Here is a 23,587-nt window from a genome sequence, read left to right as displayed (position 1 = left end):
AAGCTCCTTGATGCACTCTACAGGGAGCACATTGGTGCTGACATAATTCATGAGTTAACATATATGCAGCATATCTTGGACTATTGAAACTACAAACACAGATGTAAAGTTATAGAATAGCTATATATGTCTTCAGTATCTGACAGTGACTTCAGAATTGTAACTGATGCAAACCCCAGTAAAGCTGTCAAAAGAGAATTTTAAGGTTGCAGAAAAAAAAAATTGCAGAGTAGAAAGTGCCATAGTGCAGCCTCCTTCCAGAACACACAGGGGAAAGGGTCTTTAGTCAAAGAGACAGACTCTTTTTCCCAATGAGCTTTTGCATTTATAACAGTTGTGAGGTTACTTCCCATACATGTAGACCTTAATAGCACATTAGGAGAGTGCACACCCCACCCAGGCAATCTTGCTGGTGCCAGGGGGCACAATCTTTGGGAGCAGCATTTCACCTGAACCTGACAGTTTCCTATAGCAATGAGGTGGGTTTGAGCTGCAGTAGGACCTAGTCCTTTCTTTTTGGTGCTCCTTCTCACCAGCCTAAAAGCACATCCTTATGGATAACCAGTGAACATCCACTGCACCAAGCTGGAAAGGGGATTTAAGCAGCACAATACTGCCCAGCCATAGACTGCATTTTCGCGTTGAGTCACATCACCACCCAGATGAATTAATAGCAGAGACCAAGGAACAAGTTGTTCTGTCTGGGCAGCAGTAAAAATACTCCTTGGCTGGCAATTTAAAGCCTAAAACCTGTAACAACAAGAAGAACCCCCAATAATTACATGCCCTGTAAGGTGCTCTCTGGGAGAGGAGCACAGACCCCCATCCTGGTTAGGACCACAGCACTTGCCAGGGATTTCATAAAATTAATCTACCTGCTTAAATGAGAGGGGATGAAACAAGAGGGAGAAGAAGAAAGAAGAAGGAGAAGAGGAAAAAAAAAAAAAAAGGCTATCCAAAAGGGAGCACAGCAGCTGAGCTGAAAGCTCTGGCCACTTATTTAAATAAGCAGTTTCAGCTAATGCAGGCCCCCAGTGCTTTCAAATAGCTTTTTATGTGCCCCAGGAACACCTGTCTCTCTCTAATTGTGCTTGGAAAAGAGAAAAAAAAAGAAAAAAGATAGAAGAAAGAGAGCTTGGATTACTTCAGGTGCTTCTTTTTTCCTCTTTTCCACCCAGGCTAGCTTCTCATGCCTGTTGCTGCAAGTAATGCCTACAGAGCAGATCTTCAGATCCTCCCAGGCCAGGTAGCAGCTCAGTGTCTTTAAAGGCCAGGCCCATGGTCCTCAGCTGGCCCCATTTCTTTTGAAAAGGAACAAAGCTAGGTCTGTACACCAATGCATACTGAGAGGAAAAACTACAGGGAAAGGGGAATTTGCAAAAACAGGTGAAATATCTGGAGCTTCTGCTGCCTCTCTGAAATACCCTTGGGTAAAACAGCTTGTAATGAGGTTGGTGTTCCCTCTACCATGTATCATTTCTGAGCAGAGGTTTATTATCCCCTTAATCTTTTCTCATACCTGTTTACCCTTTTGCTTGGGCATTGCATTTTCTGCCTCACAGCTGCCTAACTGCATGAGTGCATCTACAGATCCAGGAACTGCATCAAAGGAATGAAGGGCAAAAAGGTAAAGGTCTTTAATTTAGGAGGCTAGAGAGACTAAGGTGCTCTGCACGAAATCTCCACCTCTACTGCCTGCTTCCTTGAACCAGAACCCTTGTGTTCAGGTGAGGACCATGGACTCCTGAGGGCAGCTCTGGAGCTGGTCCATGGCACGGAGACGAATGCGTCTGCAAAGGAATTAACAGAGGGCTGCCCTTACCAGCAGCAGGTTGGTTACTGCTCTGGAGTGCTCTCACGTACTGTAATATGATGGGATACATGAGTGCTTAGGTTAATTATAAACAAAAAATTATCTCCTGGAAAGCCAGACACTACTTCGTGTAACTCAGGTTAAAAGAGGTTTTCACATCATCCACTCAGCCTATTTTTTTTTTTTTTTGCAAGGCATTTCCTCTTTTTTAAAAAAAAAATAATTCTCCATCTAATGTTCAAACTAAGGCTGTGAAAGTCTATTAATATTCCATCTTCTCAGCTTGTTTCCTACTCCTTGTGTCCACGCTTTTTGAGGCAATGTTTCCGTTGCAGAGGGCAGCCTCGTTGCAAACAGCATGTGCCACTCCTGTTGGCATAAATGCTTTTAAATAAATCATTCCTGCATCCTAATTGCTTCCTGGTGGTTTCCAGAAGAACCTCTTTACGTCTCGCTGTTCTCTTAATCTGTCACCTCCTTTACACCTGCTCAGGCTTTTCTAACAGCTCCCGTGAATTCCCAAGGCAGATGGCTGTGAATCAAGAATTAAACCTCAGCTAATTTCCAAGGGTGAGCCAAACAACCTGCTGCTGTGTTCTTGCATCCAGCGAGATAGCAAAGGGCTTGGCTGCTTGGCTGCCCTTTGGGATTCGCAGTTTTCCCACCCCAACCACTTGGAATGGGGTTTCAGGCTTTCACAGTCCACCTTTACATTGCACCTTTGCCAGATCCCTGGGTCATGTTTACCAGCACGGGTAGGGATGGCAGAAGAATTCCTGTGACTTTTGGGGACCATAGGATGCCCCTCGATCAGCTAGACCTTGTCCTAGAACTGAAGCCTTCCTCCTTTTTACTGCAGTGGTGGCTGCCTGGCTGCAGCTGCTTGGGAAAGGCTGGCATTTCTACTGGGGTTTGCAACAAAAGAATTTCTTCATTGTCAACTCCGTTCTGCTTCTCATCCAGGCACCGTGCAGAGACAGCCTTGATTTAGGGCAGCTGAGCAGGAATGATATTCTCCCCTTCAAAAGATCTGTGAAAACACCTCCCGATGCATCCCAGGGTACCCTCTTGATGCTGACTGCTGTTGTCAGGTTGTGGATGGGGATGCGCTTGATTATTGTTTGTTATTTGAAGACAGCATTGTAATGCCGGGGGTGTGCATGGTGATTGCTGAGAGAACATTTCCCTGGGGTTCAGCCCCATCGGATGTGCTCCACTGCCATCTCTGCCGGTGGGAGCTGAGGTGCTGAGCTGAAGGGATGCTTATTTCTGGGCAGGATTAGGCTCAACTTTACTCAAATATGTCACAATGCAAAAGGAAAAGAGAAAAATTTGCGTGGGTTGTTTTCACAAGGTGCAATTCTGGATTTCCTTGTTTCCCTAAAGCATTTATTTAATCAGATGGTCCAAATCAATAGGAAAAATACCAAAATCGATGTGGCAAACATGACTTGAAAAACATCCCTGCATAGTTGAATTCTTGAACCTGACTTGGTCCTGATTTTGTATTGAATAGGTTAGGATGGAGAGTGACCCTGACAAATTACAGGACCTCCAATTTCTGTGAATAAGGATATATTACAATGGTGCCATGGCATGTGTCAGAATCATCATCTTCATTTTCCTCAGCACAAAGCATCCCAAAGCCAGTTTCACAGCCATGCCAGGTTAGGAGGCCAACCCAAAATCTCTATACCACTGGTGTGCAACTTCTAAGTTTCCTCCAAATTCCTTTGATCCTCCTTTGACTGCCATGAATCTCTTAAGCAGCCTTTTCACTTCTAGCTTGGGTGAAGCCTCGATGGTGGTGAAGGTCAACAGCTGTTGAGGTTGTAAAGGTGCTGGGCACCAGGGAGGAGAACCATAGGACAGAGCTCCTCTTACATCTGATGACATAAGGTCCATGTTTCCCTCCCAGCACTGATCCTCCACCCAAGGGAGAACATCACTTTGTGAGGAATTTGGCTGCTATGCTCACAGCCATGGAAAGGGCTGGGCAGGCTGCATGCAAGGGCTGAAGGCTCAAATATCCCTTATTTTATTTTTAAGGATGTTCTTCTAAAAAGGGCCACTGAAACGTGCTCCATCTTTAAATAACTTCAAGAAGTAAAAACAGTTGGTAAAGCTAGTTCAGCACAATCTGAGCTGAGCTTGGCTTTTTACACCTCTTTCAAAAGCTGAAATTATCCCTTAATAACAAATTTTTCGTATTTTAACCATTATGCAGTATTTAGGCAGGCAGTAAGCTAGGTTTGCTGATGGACTTTTCTCCTCACTCTCATTGACCATCCCTTTTCCTTTGTCTGAAGCATTCTTTGCCTGAAATCCAGCTTGCACTTCCACTTGGCAAAGCCGGGCCGCTCTCCTTTGAGCATCTATGTGGTAACTAACATGAGGTGCAAACCAAGATAAGACAAGACATTTGGATGTTTTCACATGTGTTATGTTGAGATAAAATGTGGGGAGGCAGAAAGGAGATTTACAGTGTCCGCTGACCTGCTAACACACATTAAAACCGTTTATCTCATCTTCATGTGGAATTTTTTTTTTTTTCACTTACCCTGAATTAGGCAACATGTAGTAAAACAGCATTTTTTTTCCCCCCTTTGAAACAAGGCTCCCTGGCTTCTGGAAAGGGATTCTCTTTTCTCTTTAGTTAGCTGGGAGGTTTATGTCATTGGCAGAAGCCCAGAAGAATGCACACTGAGACATCTTCAAAAATCCCACAAGAGCATTTGCTTTGAAGAACTGGAAGGAAACCAGTCAAAAACCTGCTCTGAGGTAATAATGATCTGCTGTAACCCGTGGATTTTCAATAGCTCATAGAGAGCACTAATAAATTCACTCATAAACTGCTTCTCCAAGTGACAGGCTATATTATTTTTACTCTACCTTGGCTGTATTTTTGTCATTCTGTTCCCGTGTGCTTTTCCAAACAGAAACTAGATGAAATCCACATGCTTTTAAGATACTTTCCAAAGAATACAAATTGGATTTCAGTGCTGTTTGGGAGCAATTCATTACAGCAGATTGTGTAATTACTGGTAAGGCAAACAGAAATCACCTTGCTAATCAACAGGGAATACAGATGGAAAAAACAATTAAAGTAATCATAAGCCATCAATATTTACTTCACACAGCAAGTTTTTAATTGTCACTTAAAGACAATCCAACACAAGGGCATAATTTAATTCAATTCAATTTTCAACTAGGGATAGAAAGACTGCTAAAATTGTTCGTCTCAAACCCAAAGATTATTAGCTGTTTTTTAACTCATCTGGCAGTGAAGTATTCTAAGTAGAAATCTTAGAGCAAGTGCTTTCCAGGAAACTATCTTGGAAAACATAATGTCTGTATTTTTTAACCATTCACTGAAAATGATGATGTGTTTAATGACTGAACATCCATGAGCGGTTCTCAAGCACACAGACAGGAAATTTGACAGTAAACGGGAAATTTGGAAAGGGGCTCAATGGGGAACACAGCTCTCTAAGTACAAACTCAGCAGTGCACAGGCAAAGACCAGAAACCTGTTCTGTTATAACCATTCACCAAAAGGGGCAACAAACCCCTACATCCTATTTTACTATCATAAAAGTGTCGACAAATTCTTTCCTCCTGAGTTTGCTGTATAACTCACTTGAGATGCTTGGCCTCAAAAGATACTGTTGAGCCTTTCTTGAACTATTTTGCAGACAGAAATGCTGCTTACAGCTGCTGTGAGCCCCAGCCTCCAAGGCAGTGGAGCAGTTCCTTGGGGAAAAGGGCTGAAAGGAGCAATCTCTCTCCGTGGTGGCTCAGCTGGAGAAAGAACTTGGTGGGGCATCAGGACAGAGATTGGGACCTAGAGAGCATCTTCCCCTCCCTACTACAGGATGGAGCTTTAGGGACCATCGCTGAAGAGGACTGAAAGGGGAGGAGGCTTTAAAAATCAGTAGGAAATAACCTTTCCCTATATCAAATCTTGCAAGGTATTATGATCTTAGAAAGAACTTGTGGAGAAACTCTCGCCTCCCCTCATTTCTGAAACCAGTAAAGAATAATCGTTTTGTGTTTTTTTTTTTAAGCCTCGATTGGAACTAACTTTTGGTCAATTAAATGGAATGCAAAAGCTGCAATGGAGACGATGGATTTGCGATAATGGACTTTTGTAGAGAAATGACATTGGTGCCCGCTTAAGAGGATTTTTCTGTGTATGCCACAGGCCATGAAACCTGTCTTTGAGTTTTTTCCAAGCAGTGTTACTAATGAGTTAGGGCGGTTACATCCCCTTCCCGAGAGCTTTCCCATGACTGCTGCAGGGTAGTGGTCTCTCCCCTTCGCCTCCAGTGCATGATCACCAAGCAAAGAAGCTGCTGACTGCAACACCTCCACCCTTTGAATGGTGCTGAGCTCCAGACCAGTGCCTTCCCTGAACTGACCACTGCAAAGGAATAATCTGCCTGCTGTCGGCAGAGGCCGGGGCATTGCTCAGAATTAATTGGCTGAAGCTCAAACTAGATAAGCTCGAGATAATATTTATAGGTCAGAGGAAACAATTGAAAGCAACATCAAACGTGATACCAGCAGGCACGACCGGAGGAGTTTATCTGCTCCCTGTTTTAAAACCCAACTGTCTCTGCCTGTCGCGGGACGCGCCTGGTTGAGAACAGTTTTCATAAACATTTGTTCTGAATGCCATGCGCCTTCGTCTCTGGCCAAGTTTGTACTTCTTGTTTAATCTGCTGAGTACAAACAGGTTTTGATTGCACGAATGCTTGGGAAATATCAATTCTTTGTGAAAATATTTGCCTATGCAGCCTAGCAAAGAGGCTTCTGCATAAACACCATTCCTGATGGTGACGGTGATGCTGATGTCTGTCTACACTCTGGTTATGCTACAGACTCTGCTTTTTTCTCATTTGGAAATGAGCTGTGACTTGCAGTCCCCATCACACAGTTTGTGTGCACAGCAAAACTACATTTACAGTGTAGAAATGGGTTAATTTTAAGAATATACATGTTATTTGCAGGGAGGTAATCTATAGATTAATGCATTAATGCTTTTTGTTCAGTATATCCAAAACTACTGCAGAAATTTAAGGCATCTCTCCCAAGTGCTCTAAGTTGAAATGAGCCTCTGTTTTGTGGTTTGCTTACTCCTTTCTCTCTTCCTCCCACAGAAATCTGTTGCAAAACTTTACTGTATTGCAATGTATTTAAAAGCACTCTCTTTTTGTTTTGCTACACTTGCACGCTTCTTAGAGATGTGGAGGCCCATTATCAGAGATCATCCTTTAGGGATTCTACATCCAGCAAAAATAGCCCTCAGTTTGTGGATTACTGTGTTTTGATGTTCAGGCTGTGCAAGACAGAATTTTTGTTAGTAATCCACAATCACGAGACAGAGCCTTTGCTGCTCCACAGGCCCAAATCAGTGTCAAAGGTCTTTCACTGAGCAGAGTAAGTATGGGGAAAAATAATAATTCTTCAGCAATGTGCTTATAACCCCTCTGGGTTCACTTCCCATTTAGAAACAGTGAATACTTGCAAATTTTAAGATGGTTTTATGAATAATTCACAGCAGAGAAAGACTTCTGAGTTGCATTTGTACAATGAGAAAACACAGATGATAGATAGTTTCCCGTGTCCAATGAAAAATCAACCATCGCAGCTTGAATTTTGAATACCAATACCAAATTGCTAATGAATAATTTGCAGATCAGGAATTTTTAAGTGAATAATTTTAAACAAATAAATTTGAGAAAATCAGACAAGTGGTTCATCTGCTTCTTTTCGAGCAGCTAATTCACTCATTCACTCCCTCCTGCAGCTCAGTTGCAGTGATTTGGTTCTCAAAGGACCAAAAGAAAATGTAAATTGAAGTAAAAAGTGTGCTGGAAAAACGACAGCATGTTACTCTGCCAATTCAGAGTGGCAGGGTGTGCGGGCAATAGGCTAGGAGAAGAGCATCTGTTAAACCTGCTAAAAATATAGTACCGGTTCTCATAATCCATGTTGGCAAATGACTGAAGAAAATAATGGGGCATGGGGAAAAGCTTTATTAATTGAGAATGCAAAAGGACAAACTTCCTAGAGTCAATTAAGTAACCAAAACAACTCAAGGGCGGGACATCTTTTTGGCTAGCTTGGGGATCCTGCAAAAACAACATTTTCACGTGGGTTCAGAAAATAAAGAAGACTAGGCCAGTGGCTTTGCTGGGGACAGGGCAGTCCAGGGGTGCTGTGGTCTGCCTGCCCCCATAGCACTGGTTAATGACCTGACTGCTCTGGAAGTGGCAAGGATGTGCAGCCTCTTTCCCCAACCCACCCATGGCTTTCTCTGCAATCTGACATTACATTCACAAATCTCATCATGAAAAGGCAAACATTAACCTTAAATTTTTGGGCTACGTACTGACTTTGCATTCTTGCACAGCTCTTATTTCAAGTGAGCTTTTTGCATGGAGGACAGAATTTCATTGCTTTTCTGGTTTACTCTCTTTGGCATTAATTAAATGCCATGCTCTATGTGTACTTCTATTAAGGAAGGAACTCATTGCAGACTATTGGTAATACAGCAGAGCACCAAACTGCCTCGGTGAATTCACCATACAAACTCTCATCCCCATCAGGAAGACCCCTACTTATAGTAGTGACAATATTCAGCTCTCATCTAGCTCTTCTAGTCTCCAGAAGGTCATTATGAACATTAGCTCCAACAACAAATTCCTGGAAACCCATACAACACTTTATATGAATCCTACTAGTCCCATTTTACAGATGGAGGAACAAAGGAAGAGAAGGTATGCCACTTGACCTAAACCACAGTAAGCACATTTTTCGGGTTTGGGCTGTAACTTAGGAGCTGGTGGTTTCCAATTTTGTGGTTAGATAATTAAACCAGGCCTTCCTTTTCTATTGAAACTAATCTGTGAAAAATAAGTGCCTTCCCTTTAAGAGGTTTCCAAGCATGTATGTGAAGAGGAATTTATGACCTACAATTTATGTAAAGAACTTCCTTTTCATAAATCAATTTATTAAAGCTCTGGAGAAGCTTCCAAAGGCTCTGATCCAGCAGGGCACTTAGATATGTCCATAACTTCAAACAAGTAAATCGCCCCATTGAAGTGCTTTTCTGGGCTGGGGCCAAAGAAAGTACAGCTCTCCCCCGAGTCAAGGTTCAGACGTAAAATGGGGGAAAAAAATAATTCATCAGAAGTTTAATAAGTTACAGTCATGGCAAAGCTTTGCTAGCCTGCCACGTTAATACCCCGAGCTAATAAGAAATGGCCTTGGGGAGATAATTGCCTCCTTATTGATATGCTGTGATGAAATGTTAAACCTCATCTGGAGGATGCAGCATTTCTGGCCTTTCTGGAATTCATCAGATCCCACACTCAGCCATTGTTAAACTTCAGGTTTTATGTGCTAATACTTGCTGACCTTCTGCATGGGAGTCCAGGCACAACTTTGGAGAGGGCATGGCTGGTTCTAGCAACACTCTTAGGGGATTAATTCCCTTTTATTCAACTATTTCTTGGTTTTAAAGATTATTCTCTCAGGAGAGCCATGCGCAGAGACATTTCATGGATTTAGAGTATTTTGTATGGTTTTGTAGTAGTGAAATCACTTTAGGTAGGGCTATTCACACCTTCTTCTGGACTCCTCCACTTGTGAATGCTTCGGAGATTGAGCATCCTGCGAGGTGCTGCTGGCAGCCTCACAGGGAAGCTCTGCCAAGGACAGCTCCTCTAATCTGCTGAGACTTGTGTGTCGAGGTCATGTGCGGAGCACTCGGAGGTAACCGGACCTTGTGCTAGGCGGGAGTGTGGGACGAGACGTTAAATGCTAAGAGAAAGAGCGAGCTCCTGGGGACTAGAGGGGAACGTGACTCACATTAGCAGGGTAACACCTCTGCACAGACACATGGAGCCGTTTTCTCCACCCTGGCACGCTGTGTGCTGGGGATGCACAGTCGCAAAACGGCGTCTGGCGACCTCCTTCGAGGTTCACCAAAGGTTGTTACTCGGAGTCAGAGCGACAGCTGTCATTTTGCAGACGCAAAGCTGCCAGACTTAACAGCCTCTATTCCTTATGCACACCATAAAATCACAACATGAGCAGCATCGTAGCTCCCAAACGGTACTTACATCTACAATGAGGAAGTCAAGCCAGCACCAGGCGTTGGTGAAATACTTCTTGAAGCCATAAGCCACCCATTTCAAAAGCATTTCCAAGACAAAGATGTAAGTGAATATTTTGTCAGCGTATTCCAGCATGGTTTTTATGTTTTTTCGATCTTCGAGATAAATATCTTCAAAAGCCTGGAAGTGCAAAATATTGATTAAGAGCTTCTGCTGAGCGATGTTGGAAAGCATCAGTGCTGCACATAGTCTCATTTGATGGGACTTCATGTACTGGCAGTGATTTCTGGTATATTTTAATGTTACCATCAGAACGAGTGCACAGTCATAGATAGTACTGATCCTAACCTAATAGACAGAATCCGACCCTTACATTTAGTCAGACACGTCTTACTGCTAATGATGACAAATTGGGTTATTAACATGCTTACGCCCGTGTTACAGAGCACAGAGTTCCCTGGCTTCTGTTCAGCCATCACATTTCAGGTAGCTACAACTATCTGCCTCAAGAAATGCTCATTATTATTCACTTAACAGAGCAATTATGTTTTAAAGGTCAAGGTATCTATCTACCCATCTCATCTGTCTCCCTAACTAAGCTTGTGCAGGGCACCATCAAAAGACATTCAGCATCTGCATCAAGTACAAGCAACTTAATAACCCTTTTAAAATATTTACGATATAAAACAATGTGCCTACTAAAATAAAACAAGTAAAGTTGTCCCATAATTTAGCTTTCACTTTATAATGCATGTCAAATAAAAATGCAGGATCCCGGTGTCAGGGCAGCAGATACATGGCTCGGCTGGGAGCTGCTAAGTCGAGCAGTGGCTTTAGCCTGTTTCCCAGCTGATCATTATCCAGACTGCCTCCCTCTGTGTCCCTCTCACTTGGAGGACCCAGGCTTTGATATATTCCTCTTGTCCCAGTGTGTGACACTCAGCAGCAAGAAAGCATGACATTATTCAAGAGGGTCTGTGCTAATCGTCTTCATTATCTACATTTACATATTTCGAGATCTCTCGCTACTTTCTGAGGAACTTGCAAAAGTTAGCGAGCACCCAGTGCCTGTAGATACCAGAAGCGTGCTGCCTGTCACTCAGGCAGTCACACTGGTCTTTTGTCTGCCAGGAAACAGTAATTAAACTGACAAGACAGCTCTGGCAGCCCAAGCCAAAGCTTGTCCATTTGTCCCCACACTTCGGGGTGACGTTTTCGCTGCGACCCAGTCTCCTATCTTGCCTTCAAAAATGATATTTCAAGGGTGTGAAAGAGCTGTTGGAGAAAGCCACAGAAAACAATACACAGACAGACTGGAGTTTATCGCTTCTGGTAGGGGCTCGCTCATTTTGTCAGATGACTTGCTGTACTTTGCAATTACTGCAAAAATAACAGCAAACTATTTAAAGTGGTTTCCTCCTCTCCCTCCTGCCTCTGCTCCCCTTGTTTGCTACTAACTTGTCAGAAAGCACATTGTGTTTGCTCTACCAAGAGCAGACCGTGAGCCAGAATAACAAAGGAAAAAATAAAATGTCTGTGTACCCTCCCACATGTTCAATCCCAGTCCTGGAGAGCAGAGCTGATATGCTGAAGCACAGTGCAGGTATGTGAGAAAGTGCAGCGAAATTTGCCCTTATACAGAACTGTACCGAGTAAACTGAAAATAAATTTTTTAAAAGGCAAATGAACATTTTCAATGAAAATTAAATGAGATTTATATCACAGTCTTCAGTATCTAAGGCACTTTTAATTACACATGTAAAGAACTGCATTTGTCTGAAGTGTATTATAGCAAATGACATGCCCCCTTTAAAATGTGTTAAAAAATTAACATGCTGATCCCCAAGCTGGTGCAAAAAACTGTCAGAATCCATTGATTTCAGCAAAGCTATGACAATTTTCAGCAGCCTGCTATCTGTACAAGTTTTTCAGCCTTTTTCTTCTCATAATAAAAGAAAATCCCCTGGGCAAAATTCCAGTCCATCCCTAGTGGACCTGGAGAATTGTCCATTCTGTTCATTTTGTAACAACATTTATGTACTTCCATCTTCTTGCCTTCCTGCAGAGACTTTCTTTAAACTGCACAAGCCTAGTACTTCTGTGTTTGCCTCTTATTTTTTAGGCCACTGACAATTTGCGTTGCCCTCTTCTGGAGTTTCTTCAATTAGCCCACGTCCTTCCCAAAGTGCAGTGCCCAGAGCTGAAGCCTTGTGCTCCAGCTGAGGCCTCCTTGATGCCAACTGGAGTGGAAGAACATGCTTATTTATACAGCCTAGTGGGGTGTTCGGCTTTTCTACAGTGCTGTGATGTAGTTTATTCTATTCTGTTTGCTGCCTGTTCTCTCTCCAGCTCTCTTTAGTAAATCTGCTACCTCACCAGTCAGCCTGCATTTTGTCTTTCTGCCCTTGATTATCCCTGGTGAAGTGAAGCAGGAACCTTTCTAAGGTGACTTTCATTTAAATACTGAAGGCAGATTCATCCGCTAGGCAAAGTTAATCCTGAACTTCAGAAAAACACTGGTAACCTGTCCAAAGATGATACTGCCTGTGAATTTAGTAGGTATGTTTCTTAACCCCATCACTGAGGAGAAAATCAGTGACCACCAGACCAAAGTCCAGAAAACTTCCTATATATCCCTTTGCTCTATAACAAACTAAAACCCTGGGAGAAATCAGCATCAATTTCAGTGACATTCTTAACCATGTAAATGACCCATGCAAATATAGGTGGGAGCTTCAAGCAACAGCCTTAAGCAGAGGTGCTAATTTTTCTATCTAAGTGACCCTGGAGGGGACAGGAGGAGGGATGGAAAAGGCAAGATTGAACAGCTAGAGCAGCAATCTTTGCTAAAAGCAGGCTGGATTCAGAGTGGAGAGAACAAGCCAGATTGTCTACCAAACTCCTAGAAACTGCATGCTGGTTGCCACTGCCACAAAGAGCCCAGGGCTGATAGTACAGAGTGGATAATCCCAGCACACCTCCTCTCAGGAGGAGAATATCCCTTATCAGAGTCATGGGCAATGACCAACTGGTTTTCTTGTGCGTGCATTCACTCGGCTCCAAGCAGGAGGTATCTGAGCACAGAAAGGTATGTTGGGTTAAGCTAAAGTGCATCCAGAACATGATACACATCCACCAGCTCCACTGGTAGCTCTTTGATTCACTGGTTGCTGCGCTTTGCTTTGAGAAATGAGCAATGAGGTTTCATAAGATCTTGGATGCACCTAACCTGAGGCCACCTTCTCTTAGATCCATGTCTACTTTCAATCAATGAAGAAACCTTGATACACTTACCAGGGCTCCACTGCTGAGCAGGATCATGAATATGATGAAAGTTTCAAACCAGTTGTGTTCGACAATTCTGTAGCACGTTTTCCGGAGCCTCCACCAAATTTTGCCTGGAAATTTTGAGATGTCCACTGAACAGCATGGGAAGAATCGCACGCAAACTGAAAAGGAGCAAAACAAAAACCAAACAACCGTTAAAAAAACAAGGCCTGATTATTTCTTAAATCTGCAAAAAGTGCCTGCTAAACAAGATTCCAGCAATAAACTACAAGATTCCAGCAATAAACTACTACATGGAGTATTTCCTACCTTTTCTCCCTCTAACGACCCTTAGAAACTTCTCATTATACTCTTCTGCTTTGCCTTCTATTTCCCCTTCTCACTCCCCTATTCAAAAATATTCAAAATCACTTTAAACCTGCCCTAGTGGTCTCTCCCAGTGATTTTTGTGGTTACAGAATATTTTGGTCATGAGTCACCTGTGCCCCAGGTTGATCACACTGTATGAACTAAGCTCAGGCAGCCCTGCTGATCTGGTCTACTGACTCCAGCAGGGTATTACCAATAGTTTCCACGTCCTTCTGAATGTATGAAGGATATTTTCTTGGTATTACTGTACCGTTAGAATTACTGATTAAAAGTGGCAACCTGATAAAAGGGAGATGAAGGGAGGTGGTGCAGCAATGCAGATGGGACCAATGTGCTGAAGGGACTCAGACAGGAAAAGCAGATTTTGATCTCTTGGTCTCTCATGAGCTTAAACAAGGCATCAGGTCAACTTTGAAAGGGTACTTAGGTGGCTAAATCCTCTCTGACTTCAGCAGAAATTTAGATATCCAGCCTCTGTCCACAGCAAGTTCCCTCCTGGCACTTAGAGCACTTTCAGACCTTAGCGAGGTGTTGCAATGACAAATACAATAGCTAAATGCCATGGTGGCAATGGGGACCACAGAAGGATCTCTGCTGGCAAAACCTTGGCCATGTTTTTAGTCTTCTTAGCAACATTAAACTGCTATAGTGAAAGAGTATTGTTGTTAGTAACAGATAGATTGGTCTTTCCCATTTAAAAAGCACCACTTCCATTATCTTGTGTTGAGTAGGAACTTAAAACTGTGATGAGAGGACAGCCTGGTAGCCAGAATTTGTCCTTTCCCAGGCTGGCCATTGAGACTAACGTCAGATAATTCAAATCAAGTGTCACAACATTTGCTGATGAGAATAACCCTTAGAAACTACTTTATTTCCAAAACACAAGCTTTTTACCCTGCATTTAATCCATGTGTTGCATAGAAATAGACATTGCTGCTGAGTTTTATAGTCCCATCATAAGATGATAAATCACAGGCCAGCTGCTTCCCTAGCTGAAAGGTGGCTGAGGTCACGGACACATCTTGAAGCACACAGCAACTGCTCAGAAGTGACAAGGGAGGAGATCTCACTCTGGTGATGTAATGCAACGCTATTGCAAGTAGAAATAATATTTAGGCAAGGAATGTGGGGAAGGAAAGAGGGTGAGTGCCAAGGTTACGCAGACAGCAGATGCTGTTAATTCAAGGTGGCATAACTGAGGCTCTTGAGCTACATGTGATTTGCAAGGAGATCAAGTGCAAGTCCCAGGATGCCGGGAGTCCCATGTAGCTGGAAGTGGGGATGTGCTGGCAGCTGGCTCTGCCAGGAGGGAGCAAGCTGCTAAGTCTGCTGTGCTCTTCCTGGCATTTTCTGTAAGTTTATACTATCCCACATCCCTGCTATGGAGCAGCAGAGCTGTAGGGTGTCACTGCCATCATTCATGCATGAACCATTCCCAGAGCTGCTTTTTCTCCCCCATCTCTGAGATGTTTGGAAGCTGTAGGTTCTTGGCTGTATGAGGTTTTGGCATGGGACTAGCAGGATAGGAAACCCTTAATGAAAATGTAATGTGACAGTGATGCAAGTAACTATCTATCCTCTGAATACTTTCATCACACAGACCTGTATTCCCACTGTATTCTGGAATTCAGAGAAATTCTGGGCTGAGTTGAAATACATTAAATAATTAAATTGCTTGAGAATAGCATAGTGCTAGAAGAAGATGCAAGTGTAAGGACTGTCTCTCTGCCCCTTTGTGCGTCAGGTACCACTCCAGCAAAGGAAAGTTTTATCACTCTAAGCACTTCAATCCAAACCAACAGAGAATTGTGGCAAGGGATGAAAAGATATCATGTTAGACAGAACTTTTTCCTAAAACAAACACAGAGATAGTAATGTGTGTGAGTTGGGTATTTTTTAGGAAGTAGCTCCATGGAATAGAGTTTGAGTACCAGATCTATGGTATCCGATCCCTGAGCCCAACATTCTCCCCTGGCAGCTCTGCTTGGAAATGCCCATGCAATATATTCCCACCAGCAGGACAGGACACTGGGGGCTCTCAGTTGCTTCTCTTAGCAGTGCTGCCAGAAACTTCTTACACCATTTCTCACCCCACTGCCAGCTTGCAGATGTCTGGTCCACACTCCACGCTGTTATGCAGGTATGCAGCTTACCTCATACTCAGCTCAACTTGGCATCAGGTAGAGCTGAGACATGGGCTCAGATCCCTCATTTATCAAGGGAACAGCCTAATGAACAGGGTGTTCACAACTTAGGTGTGGGTTTCTCATGTTAAGCACAAATCCCCCTTTGTATTAGAGGTAACTGCTGCTTCTAGCAGAAGAAACTTTCCACAAGACTATCTTGTTCTCATACATACTTTAGAATATTTTGAAAAAAATTAAGTATTTTGAAAAATCTGAATTTTTATGATTTAAGACTTTTGTCTAAAAACTCTTCGCTATTTTCTCCTAAGTTAATACCTAGATTTATACTTGGAGTTTTAGACACTTAGGTAAAGGCCTCCGCTCAGCTAGTCATAGACTCCATAAGCAGCACTGGAATAGGTTAATGTCTTCCAGCAAGTGGTTCTCCCCACCTTAAGATAGTTGGATAAAACATTCCTGGGAGAAGTCTGCTTCTTTTCTTCAAGTACACAGTGAGCTAACATGATTACCTGAACCCAGGCATAGCTAAAATCAGGGAGTCATCTTCAAATGAAATACTAATGAGCAGGGCAGCATAAGACCTTAAGTTATTCATTTGTGATGGAAAAGAGTTTAAAAACAGTAAAAACAGGCTATTGCTGATATAGTCAGCTTCCATCTGATAATCTACAGGTACAGAGAGGTATATTTAAAGACAGAAAGGCAGCTAGGACCACTAATCTTTTTTTTTTTTTTTTTTAAATGCTTTTTGATGGCAATTTCATGCAATTCTGCTCTGAAAAAAAAAAGAAAAAAAAGGTCCTAGTTACTGACAGTAATACCTTGAAAAATCCAAAATAGCCTCTCAGATGAGTCAGCCCAAAATCACAGCGCTATTAAATCCCATGCTTTTGATTGGGCCCAATTCAGAAATGTTTAGACCAGATTCTGATACAATTACTAATGTCAAGTAGCACTTCCGTGAATAATCATGCTGGTGCAATTCAGATGAAATGCTATTTTTAACTACTCATAAATCAAACAGAAGAAAAGAAATTTGAAAGAAAAAGAAAACTGACCATAAATAGGTTTTTAATGAACGAAGTTCTATTTCCATTTTGAATTTTCTCATTGCCCTCAGTGACTGCTCTTTAATACCTGTGCTTTCCTGGACTCTCTAGTAATGCCGGTAGCCTACTGTTTGGTGACCTTGACCCAAGCTTAAATGATGAATTGGAAGCTTTACATAGCACAACAAAAAAGTTTACTTGGCCTTAGTCAATGTTCAAAGAGTTGGTGGTGGATTTTTGTTTGTTTGTTTGTTTTCCCATTTCTATGAAATCAAAATATTAGAAACATTCCAGTGTGTTCTAAGCATGATCTGGTGAGGGTCATAGCTCCCTAATAACTCCAGCTGACTTGTACAAGGCAGGTGGTCAACAGATTCCAGCTCCAGGTCTTGAAAGCTATTTACTTGATCCATACGAAGAAGACTATTCATTAACACTTTTTAACACAGCAAGTGTCAAGACATGAGTAAACCCTTTGGCATTTCTTATAACAGCATTACTTATGCTGTTTAGTCTAATAGATCTGTGCTATCCCCTGACATCAATGCTATTAGGGAACTATATAGGGTTGCGCAGAAGAAGCTGAATACCTCGTGATTTAGTCAGGACTTAGTTTTGCCACCCTAATTCATGGTGGGCTACATGTTTCTGGAGAGCAAAATGACTCATTTCCATTACAGTATTTTGCATAGTATATGTCTGCTCAAGAGAAACACAGAACAGCAGAGAAAGTCCCCCTCAAAAGGTCAAGCTATTTGCTGGCTAATCAGTGAAGCTGTACTGAGCTCCGTTAGTGGTCATCTTGCCCAAGAACAATGGTTGTTTTCAATTCTCGTTTCAACATTACGTACCATTTCTCATGAAAGAGACCCATTTACCAAGAAACCTTTCCAAATGCATTGGTTACCATGATATTATTTATTTTTTGTTTGCTTTTCAAAACAAGGGAACTGTTCCCTTCCGTGAGTAGGGTGTCCTATGGCATAACCACAAACTGAAGATTAAAATGGGGCCTATCCTGCAGTTTCCACTGCAGGTGTGACAGAGAAAGCTCTTACTTAAGTATCTGCCACAACAATAACAAACTAAAAACAAAACAAAACAAAAAAGAGGAATTTAATTTATGATGCATTCTGTGTAAATATTCCTTTAGCTCTGCACTCACATTTTCTAGCCTGCTGCATTATAATCATGGAGCTGTTAGACCTGATTGCATTACCTTGGTGCATTAGGAGAAAAATCTCCCTGTAACTGTGGGAGCTATGCTGCAATAACTTTCTCCTGCATGCACAATAGCCAGACTATTTATTTCAAGCTTATGAGCAAAGCCTTTACAAATCCACTGCCAATATATACATTTAAATTTGCATAAAATTGTTAGATATGTTTTGGCTGGATTAGGCTGCTGATTCTCTTCAATAAACCTGGAAGACCAATTAATTTCTTGCATACTGTGGAGCAGTAAGTCTGTTACCTTGTGCTACAATAATTTTATAGCTACTGTTTCAAAGAAGATCCCAATTACTGGGGCATTCATTTTTAGAACAAAACAATATTTTGCTTAGCTTTGAATGCTGGTTATAATATTGCTTGGTTTTACACAAAGAAAATACAGCTTCCTTAGCACAAATTCAAGCAGGCAGGTACTCATAACTCAGTTTTAAGACACATATCTGTCAAACTGGGTTTCTAATGACCAGCCTGGCTAGTTGTGCATGCTCAAGGAAGAAGGTAAGTCTGGCTTGGAGGGCACACATCTCTGCTGGCCCTCTTATCTGCCCCCTTTCTCACCCTCTGGCCCCACTAATCCGCTGGTATGCATGACTGGGTTTTATGCTGTGCAGCTCTAGGGCTAACACAGAATATATTTGCTTTCACTGTCTCCAGCATTTGGGTGCCTGCGACATGTAGAGATTTAAATTTTTCCTTGTGTACTACAACTGGGAGCTGCAAAGACATGGCTTCTGACAAAGCCACAGTCTGCCAGGTGTTTTCACTATTCCAAAGTCTTTACAAGGATGTAATTCTTGTTTATTCACTGCTACTCTCCTCAAAACATATCCTCTTGGAGGTCACTGCAACTAACAGTGTGATGCATTGAAGCAAAAGCAGTGGGCAGCCTGGCCCACCAGTGCTGGGAGCCGTGCTCTGAGCAGGAGGTTGGATGAGTTGAAAGATGGAGGTCCTGTCTGACCTGACTTAATCTGGTTCTGCACAAGTGATGGGACAGTAAGTGTTTTCTGAAGCCTGAGAACACTTTACAACAAAATACTACCATGCTCTTCCTGACTGAAAAAGCCCTGTATCTCAGGTATTATGGCTAGAGAAGAGAGACTTTCAAACTTAGGTTTGTTCCATATATATATATTTTATATATATATATATTTCTAGGATGACACTTAAAGCATTTTTCTGGGCTTTGTTTGGTTTTACTCTGCCTTCAAACGTCATCTGGTTGCCGAGCCCACAGCTCAGTCTAGATGTGTTCACTTTAGCGGTCTGTTGGAGCTCCTCTTGGCTTTTCCATTTCTGTACGGCCGCTAAGAGCCGCTGGGGAGGGCATGACACAGACCCCACCATTAACGAGAATAACTTCAGTGCTTTCCAGCTGCGATAAATGCTCCTACACGGTCACATGAAAACCTGGTTGTGGGTGTACTGGGCGTCACGAGTTGCGATCAACCGCGTGTTGATCAAGGTAGCTCATTCTCGCGCAACCATCTGACCATATTCCTTTGCCAGCGGGCCGTGCCCGGGGAATTACGCTTGAGGACTTGGCGAAAACTTTCTCCTATTAGGGTCTGGGAAAGAGGAGTATGCTGGGGCCAGGGGCTCTCTTTGGATGACCTTCTGCGGGACACAGAAGATAATGTCCAAACAGACAACAATTTTTGGTGCGGAATGCATACCAATAGAGGTAACAGCACTGGAGTGTTGCAAGGCATCTGGAGGGAAAAATACCCAAATAGCTGGCATTGCCTAGATGTTGCTTTCCCATCAACTGGCAACAAGAATGATCTCTCCATTTCTATCAGGTTTTTCCCAGCAATACTCGACCTTGAGCTGTGACCCTACCTTGACTCCACATTTCCTGACCCAACAATATTCCCAGTTCAGCCTAATCAAAGCTATTTTGAGATGATAACAAATTAACAAGTCTCCCCAAGAAAAACGACCTATGGCTAATCTGGGTCACCCAACTCCGGGAAAACTCTGACCTCAGCAAACTTTCAGCAACTATTTCCAGAACATGTATTATCTTTGTGCCTTTGTTATCTGAAAAAGGGGGCTGAATCTGGAACATATTTGTCCAGGACACAACCTATGCTGAATGTGTTTAGAAATGTCATAGTTTGCATTTAGATAGCTGGTGAGCTAACAAGGTAAGAACTTAACACTCTCTCTCACCTCTCTTCATCTCACCTAATATTCTTTCACAAATATTAGCTGGCCATTCTTCCAAATATTCCAAATATTGTATCTCTTTATTAAAAGATGACAAAGGCAACACTAGATAAAATAGCCCAGTGCTTGCCCTTCAATAATTCCATTTTAGTACTTTATAACCTTGTCATATCTTAGCTAAGTAGATGGGTTTTGTTTTGCTTTGCTTCATTTTGTTTTTAACCAGACTGAAGTGATAGCTGCAAGAGGCTTAATTGTAATGCTAACTTTGAGAGAAAATATTGGATGGCATTTAATAAACAAAGATTATGGGAGAATACTGTGGTTTTCTCCATAAATACAAACAAGTTCTAACGTCATTGCAATAAAAGTAATTTGGACTTTCAGTTTATGGCTCTCTGACTTGAAGTTCAATGAGGGAACACTTACGTGCCAAGTTTACGCATTTTTGCCAAATCCATGAGCAATACAATTCCATTTAGCCTACACAGTAGCCTCTGAAAAATCCACATGGACGCGTTTTGCCTGGAAAGCAGAGCAGATGTACTGGGGATGCCATTGCCTGCAACAGCTTCCCCATTGCCCCCAGCCACCATGCACAGGATCAAGGGCTGGGAGCAGCTTCTGCTTCAATTCCCATTTAGTGCTCAAGGCTCAGCTGGCCATAGCCTGGGAAAAGAGGAGGGCACCCTGATTTCAGCAGGGGCTGGTGAGGAATTAGAAGAGGAGAGGAATAAAAGGCAGCAGCAGTGATGTTGTGCTCATGGGGAAGGGATCAGGAGCCAGAAGGATGGGTGTGATCAAGGGTAAGCCTGGGATTCATCCCAAGGCTCCATTTCTACATTTATCTGTGGTCAGGATGACAGGTGGGCTTCAAAATTAGGTTAATGCTTCCAATGATCCACCTCTTGCCACTGCTACCCCATGTCCCATTGACATTGGCTTCCAAAAAAAACGTCCGGGTATTGGTGTGGGTCTGCATGATGGGGATTCAGGCAGTTCTGGTCATTTGAAGAAAGAGAAAATTACAGAATGCAGCTGTGCTGGGAATGACCCAGGGCTGTATACTGAATGAAGTGATGGGCTGAATGATCCAAGCCTTTTTTGTTTTAAAAAATGGAAGGTGATCCTGTCCAGCCACGGTTTCATCATTTGTAAACTGTCTGGCATTTGACTGGCACTGGTCTTATAACACAGGCTTGTTTGTGCAATTATATAGTATAATTTCTCACTTTGCAGTGCACAACATAGATTGCTCCTCACTGGTCTCATTAAGATATATATTATGAAAGAATGAAAACACCAGATCTAATTTATAAATATTATTGTCTCGGCCAGAACAGTTACAGCACTGTACCATGCTTTCTTCAGTCAACTGCATTAATTTTTGGCTACTGCTTTTAAGCAAAGCTGCCAAAAAAATGTTTAGATCCTAGGGACATTTGTAAGCCCTGCAGGGCTCCCTTACCTCATTCAATCATCTTTCTCACACATATAGAGCTGCACATTTTTGCTGACTTCAGGGGCATTCATATACCCAGTAAATCATTTCTGTCTGATCCCATCTGAGCAGCTCTGTTTTTATTTATAATAATCCTTGAATTTTCAAGGGAATATGCTAACATTCAGCTAACCCTATTTTTCCTAACCCAGATTTAAAGGAAAATGAGGAATCTTACTGAGATAATATTTTGAATAGAGCTCACTCAGAAGAAAAAACTTAGAATGTTATTTTCCTTTCAAATATAGCTAAGATAGATCTTTTTGTACAGCTGGGTTTCAAATCCATTTTGGGGTAGCATGGTGTCAAAATTGAATAAAGAACTGGCTTATTGGGTTATTAAAATAGTTATCTAAATATGAGTTGTTATCTGAAATAATTAAGTAAAATGCCCCATGCATAGCACATCTCGGGTCAAATTAATGTTACTGGACATGCTTATCTTCATGCCTTTTAAAATAAATGGAATAGAGTCCCTGGGACTTGTGAGCACTGCAGACAGTTTATATTAATTGCCTATATACACCTAAGCTATAGAAACATCCTGAACTCATTAGTTCTCTACCAAGTCTGATTATGCATATATTTTGGAAGACAAAAATCGTCATTGGCCAAATCAGATATATCAACCTTATTATTATTATTTTTTAAAATAACTGTATAGCACAAATTGTGGTTAAAATAAACCCATCATGTTAGAAGCTACACAAGAATTTTGAGCATGCATCTGGCTTATCTTGCCTTGGAAATCCAGAGACTAATGTTAACAAGTGATTCTAGAGCATTACTGTATCTAAGAAATGAAGTGCATCCAGTGAAATACTATTGCAAGCAGCCAGAGCAACTTGGTGTGAATGTGGAGGCATGTTTGATAAGAGGACAGGAGGTTTCTCTCCTCAGCATTGCAGTGAAATATGCAGGCCCTTACCTTCGGGGAAGCAATCTTCAGGCTCCATCAGCTCCTCAGCAAACTCAGGGATCTGCTCCAGCAGTTCTGCGGGATTTGTCAAATCCACTGTGCTGCCTTCAGAAAGACTGATTTCATCAAGCTTGTTGTCAACAAGAGCAAAGATGAGGAAAACAAATTGATCAATCGCCCCGAAGGAAGTAGCTGAGTTTTTATTCCACTAACCAATATCCCAGCCAAAGCAGACACGACAGCAAGATTGCCATGCACTTCACACGGTGCCCACTCCTCGAGTGACAGCTCTACCTATGCCGTGGTGAACTAATGGTTGACCCACCACCAACCAAAAAAATAATAAAAAAATCTTAAAAAAAATAAATAAATAAAAAGGAACAACCTAAGAAACATAGGGAACAGCCACTGAATATTAGTGGTAGGTGGAAGCTTGGAACAACTGAATCACTCAGGATTTTAAGGTTTGTATGTCCTTCCCTCATATTTGATGAATTCATATGGGAAAACCATAAGTAGAATCTAGCTCCTGAAATGCTGAAGGATGAATTGAAAGGCTTCTGTTGGGTTCTTGTCTCTGAAACCTCATTCCTGAGGCTCCTCACCCACAGCTGGTGCATAAAAACTGCACCTTGGTGGTTAGGACCATGTCCTGTTCCCTGCTGCACCAGTTTCTTTGAGATGAGCAGAAGTCCTTCTCTCACCATTACATAAGCCGCCCAAATATGAAATAGAAATTTCATTTCAGGTCTAGGCTTTCTTTTGACATAAAACATTTTCTTTAAAAGATTTGCCTTCAAAATTTTATATCAGTATTCAAAATAAAACATATTTATTTTGTGTGAATCCAAAACTATATTTTTCTTGATTCTTTAGTTTGGCCATTATAGTGGGAGGTATAATATTTATGCAGCCCTACATTTGTTTCTGACTGTGTAGGAGAGATATCTGGCACAACCAGGCATCATCA

The 23,587-nt window shown here is 42.0% G+C and overlaps 1 protein-coding gene across 6 annotated transcripts in view; it reads right to left on the bottom strand.

Moving 5' to 3' along the window:
• Nucleotides 1–23,587, bottom strand: part of LOC116486531 (sodium channel protein type 5 subunit alpha-like) — a 208,478-nt gene that overhangs the window by 25,699 nt on the left and 159,192 nt on the right. For all 6 annotated transcript variants that reach the window (XM_032182836.1, XM_032182841.1, XM_032182835.1 and 3 more), the window contains 3 exons: nt 22,627–22,747; nt 13,234–13,388; nt 9,946–10,119 (listed from right to left, as the gene is read on the bottom strand). In XM_032182836.1, coding sequence (XP_032038727.1) covers nt 9,946–10,119; nt 13,234–13,388; nt 22,627–22,747 — 450 coding nt within the window. The remainder of the gene's footprint in view (nt 1–9,945; nt 10,120–13,233; nt 13,389–22,626; nt 22,748–23,587) is intronic.

The sequence above is a fragment of the Aythya fuligula genome, chromosome 2 (genome assembly GCF_009819795.1).
Source record: "Aythya fuligula isolate bAytFul2 chromosome 2, bAytFul2.pri, whole genome shotgun sequence".
Lineage (NCBI taxonomy): Eukaryota > Metazoa > Chordata > Aves > Anseriformes > Anatidae > Aythya > Aythya fuligula.
This window is presented reverse-complemented; position numbering and strand designations above follow the sequence as displayed.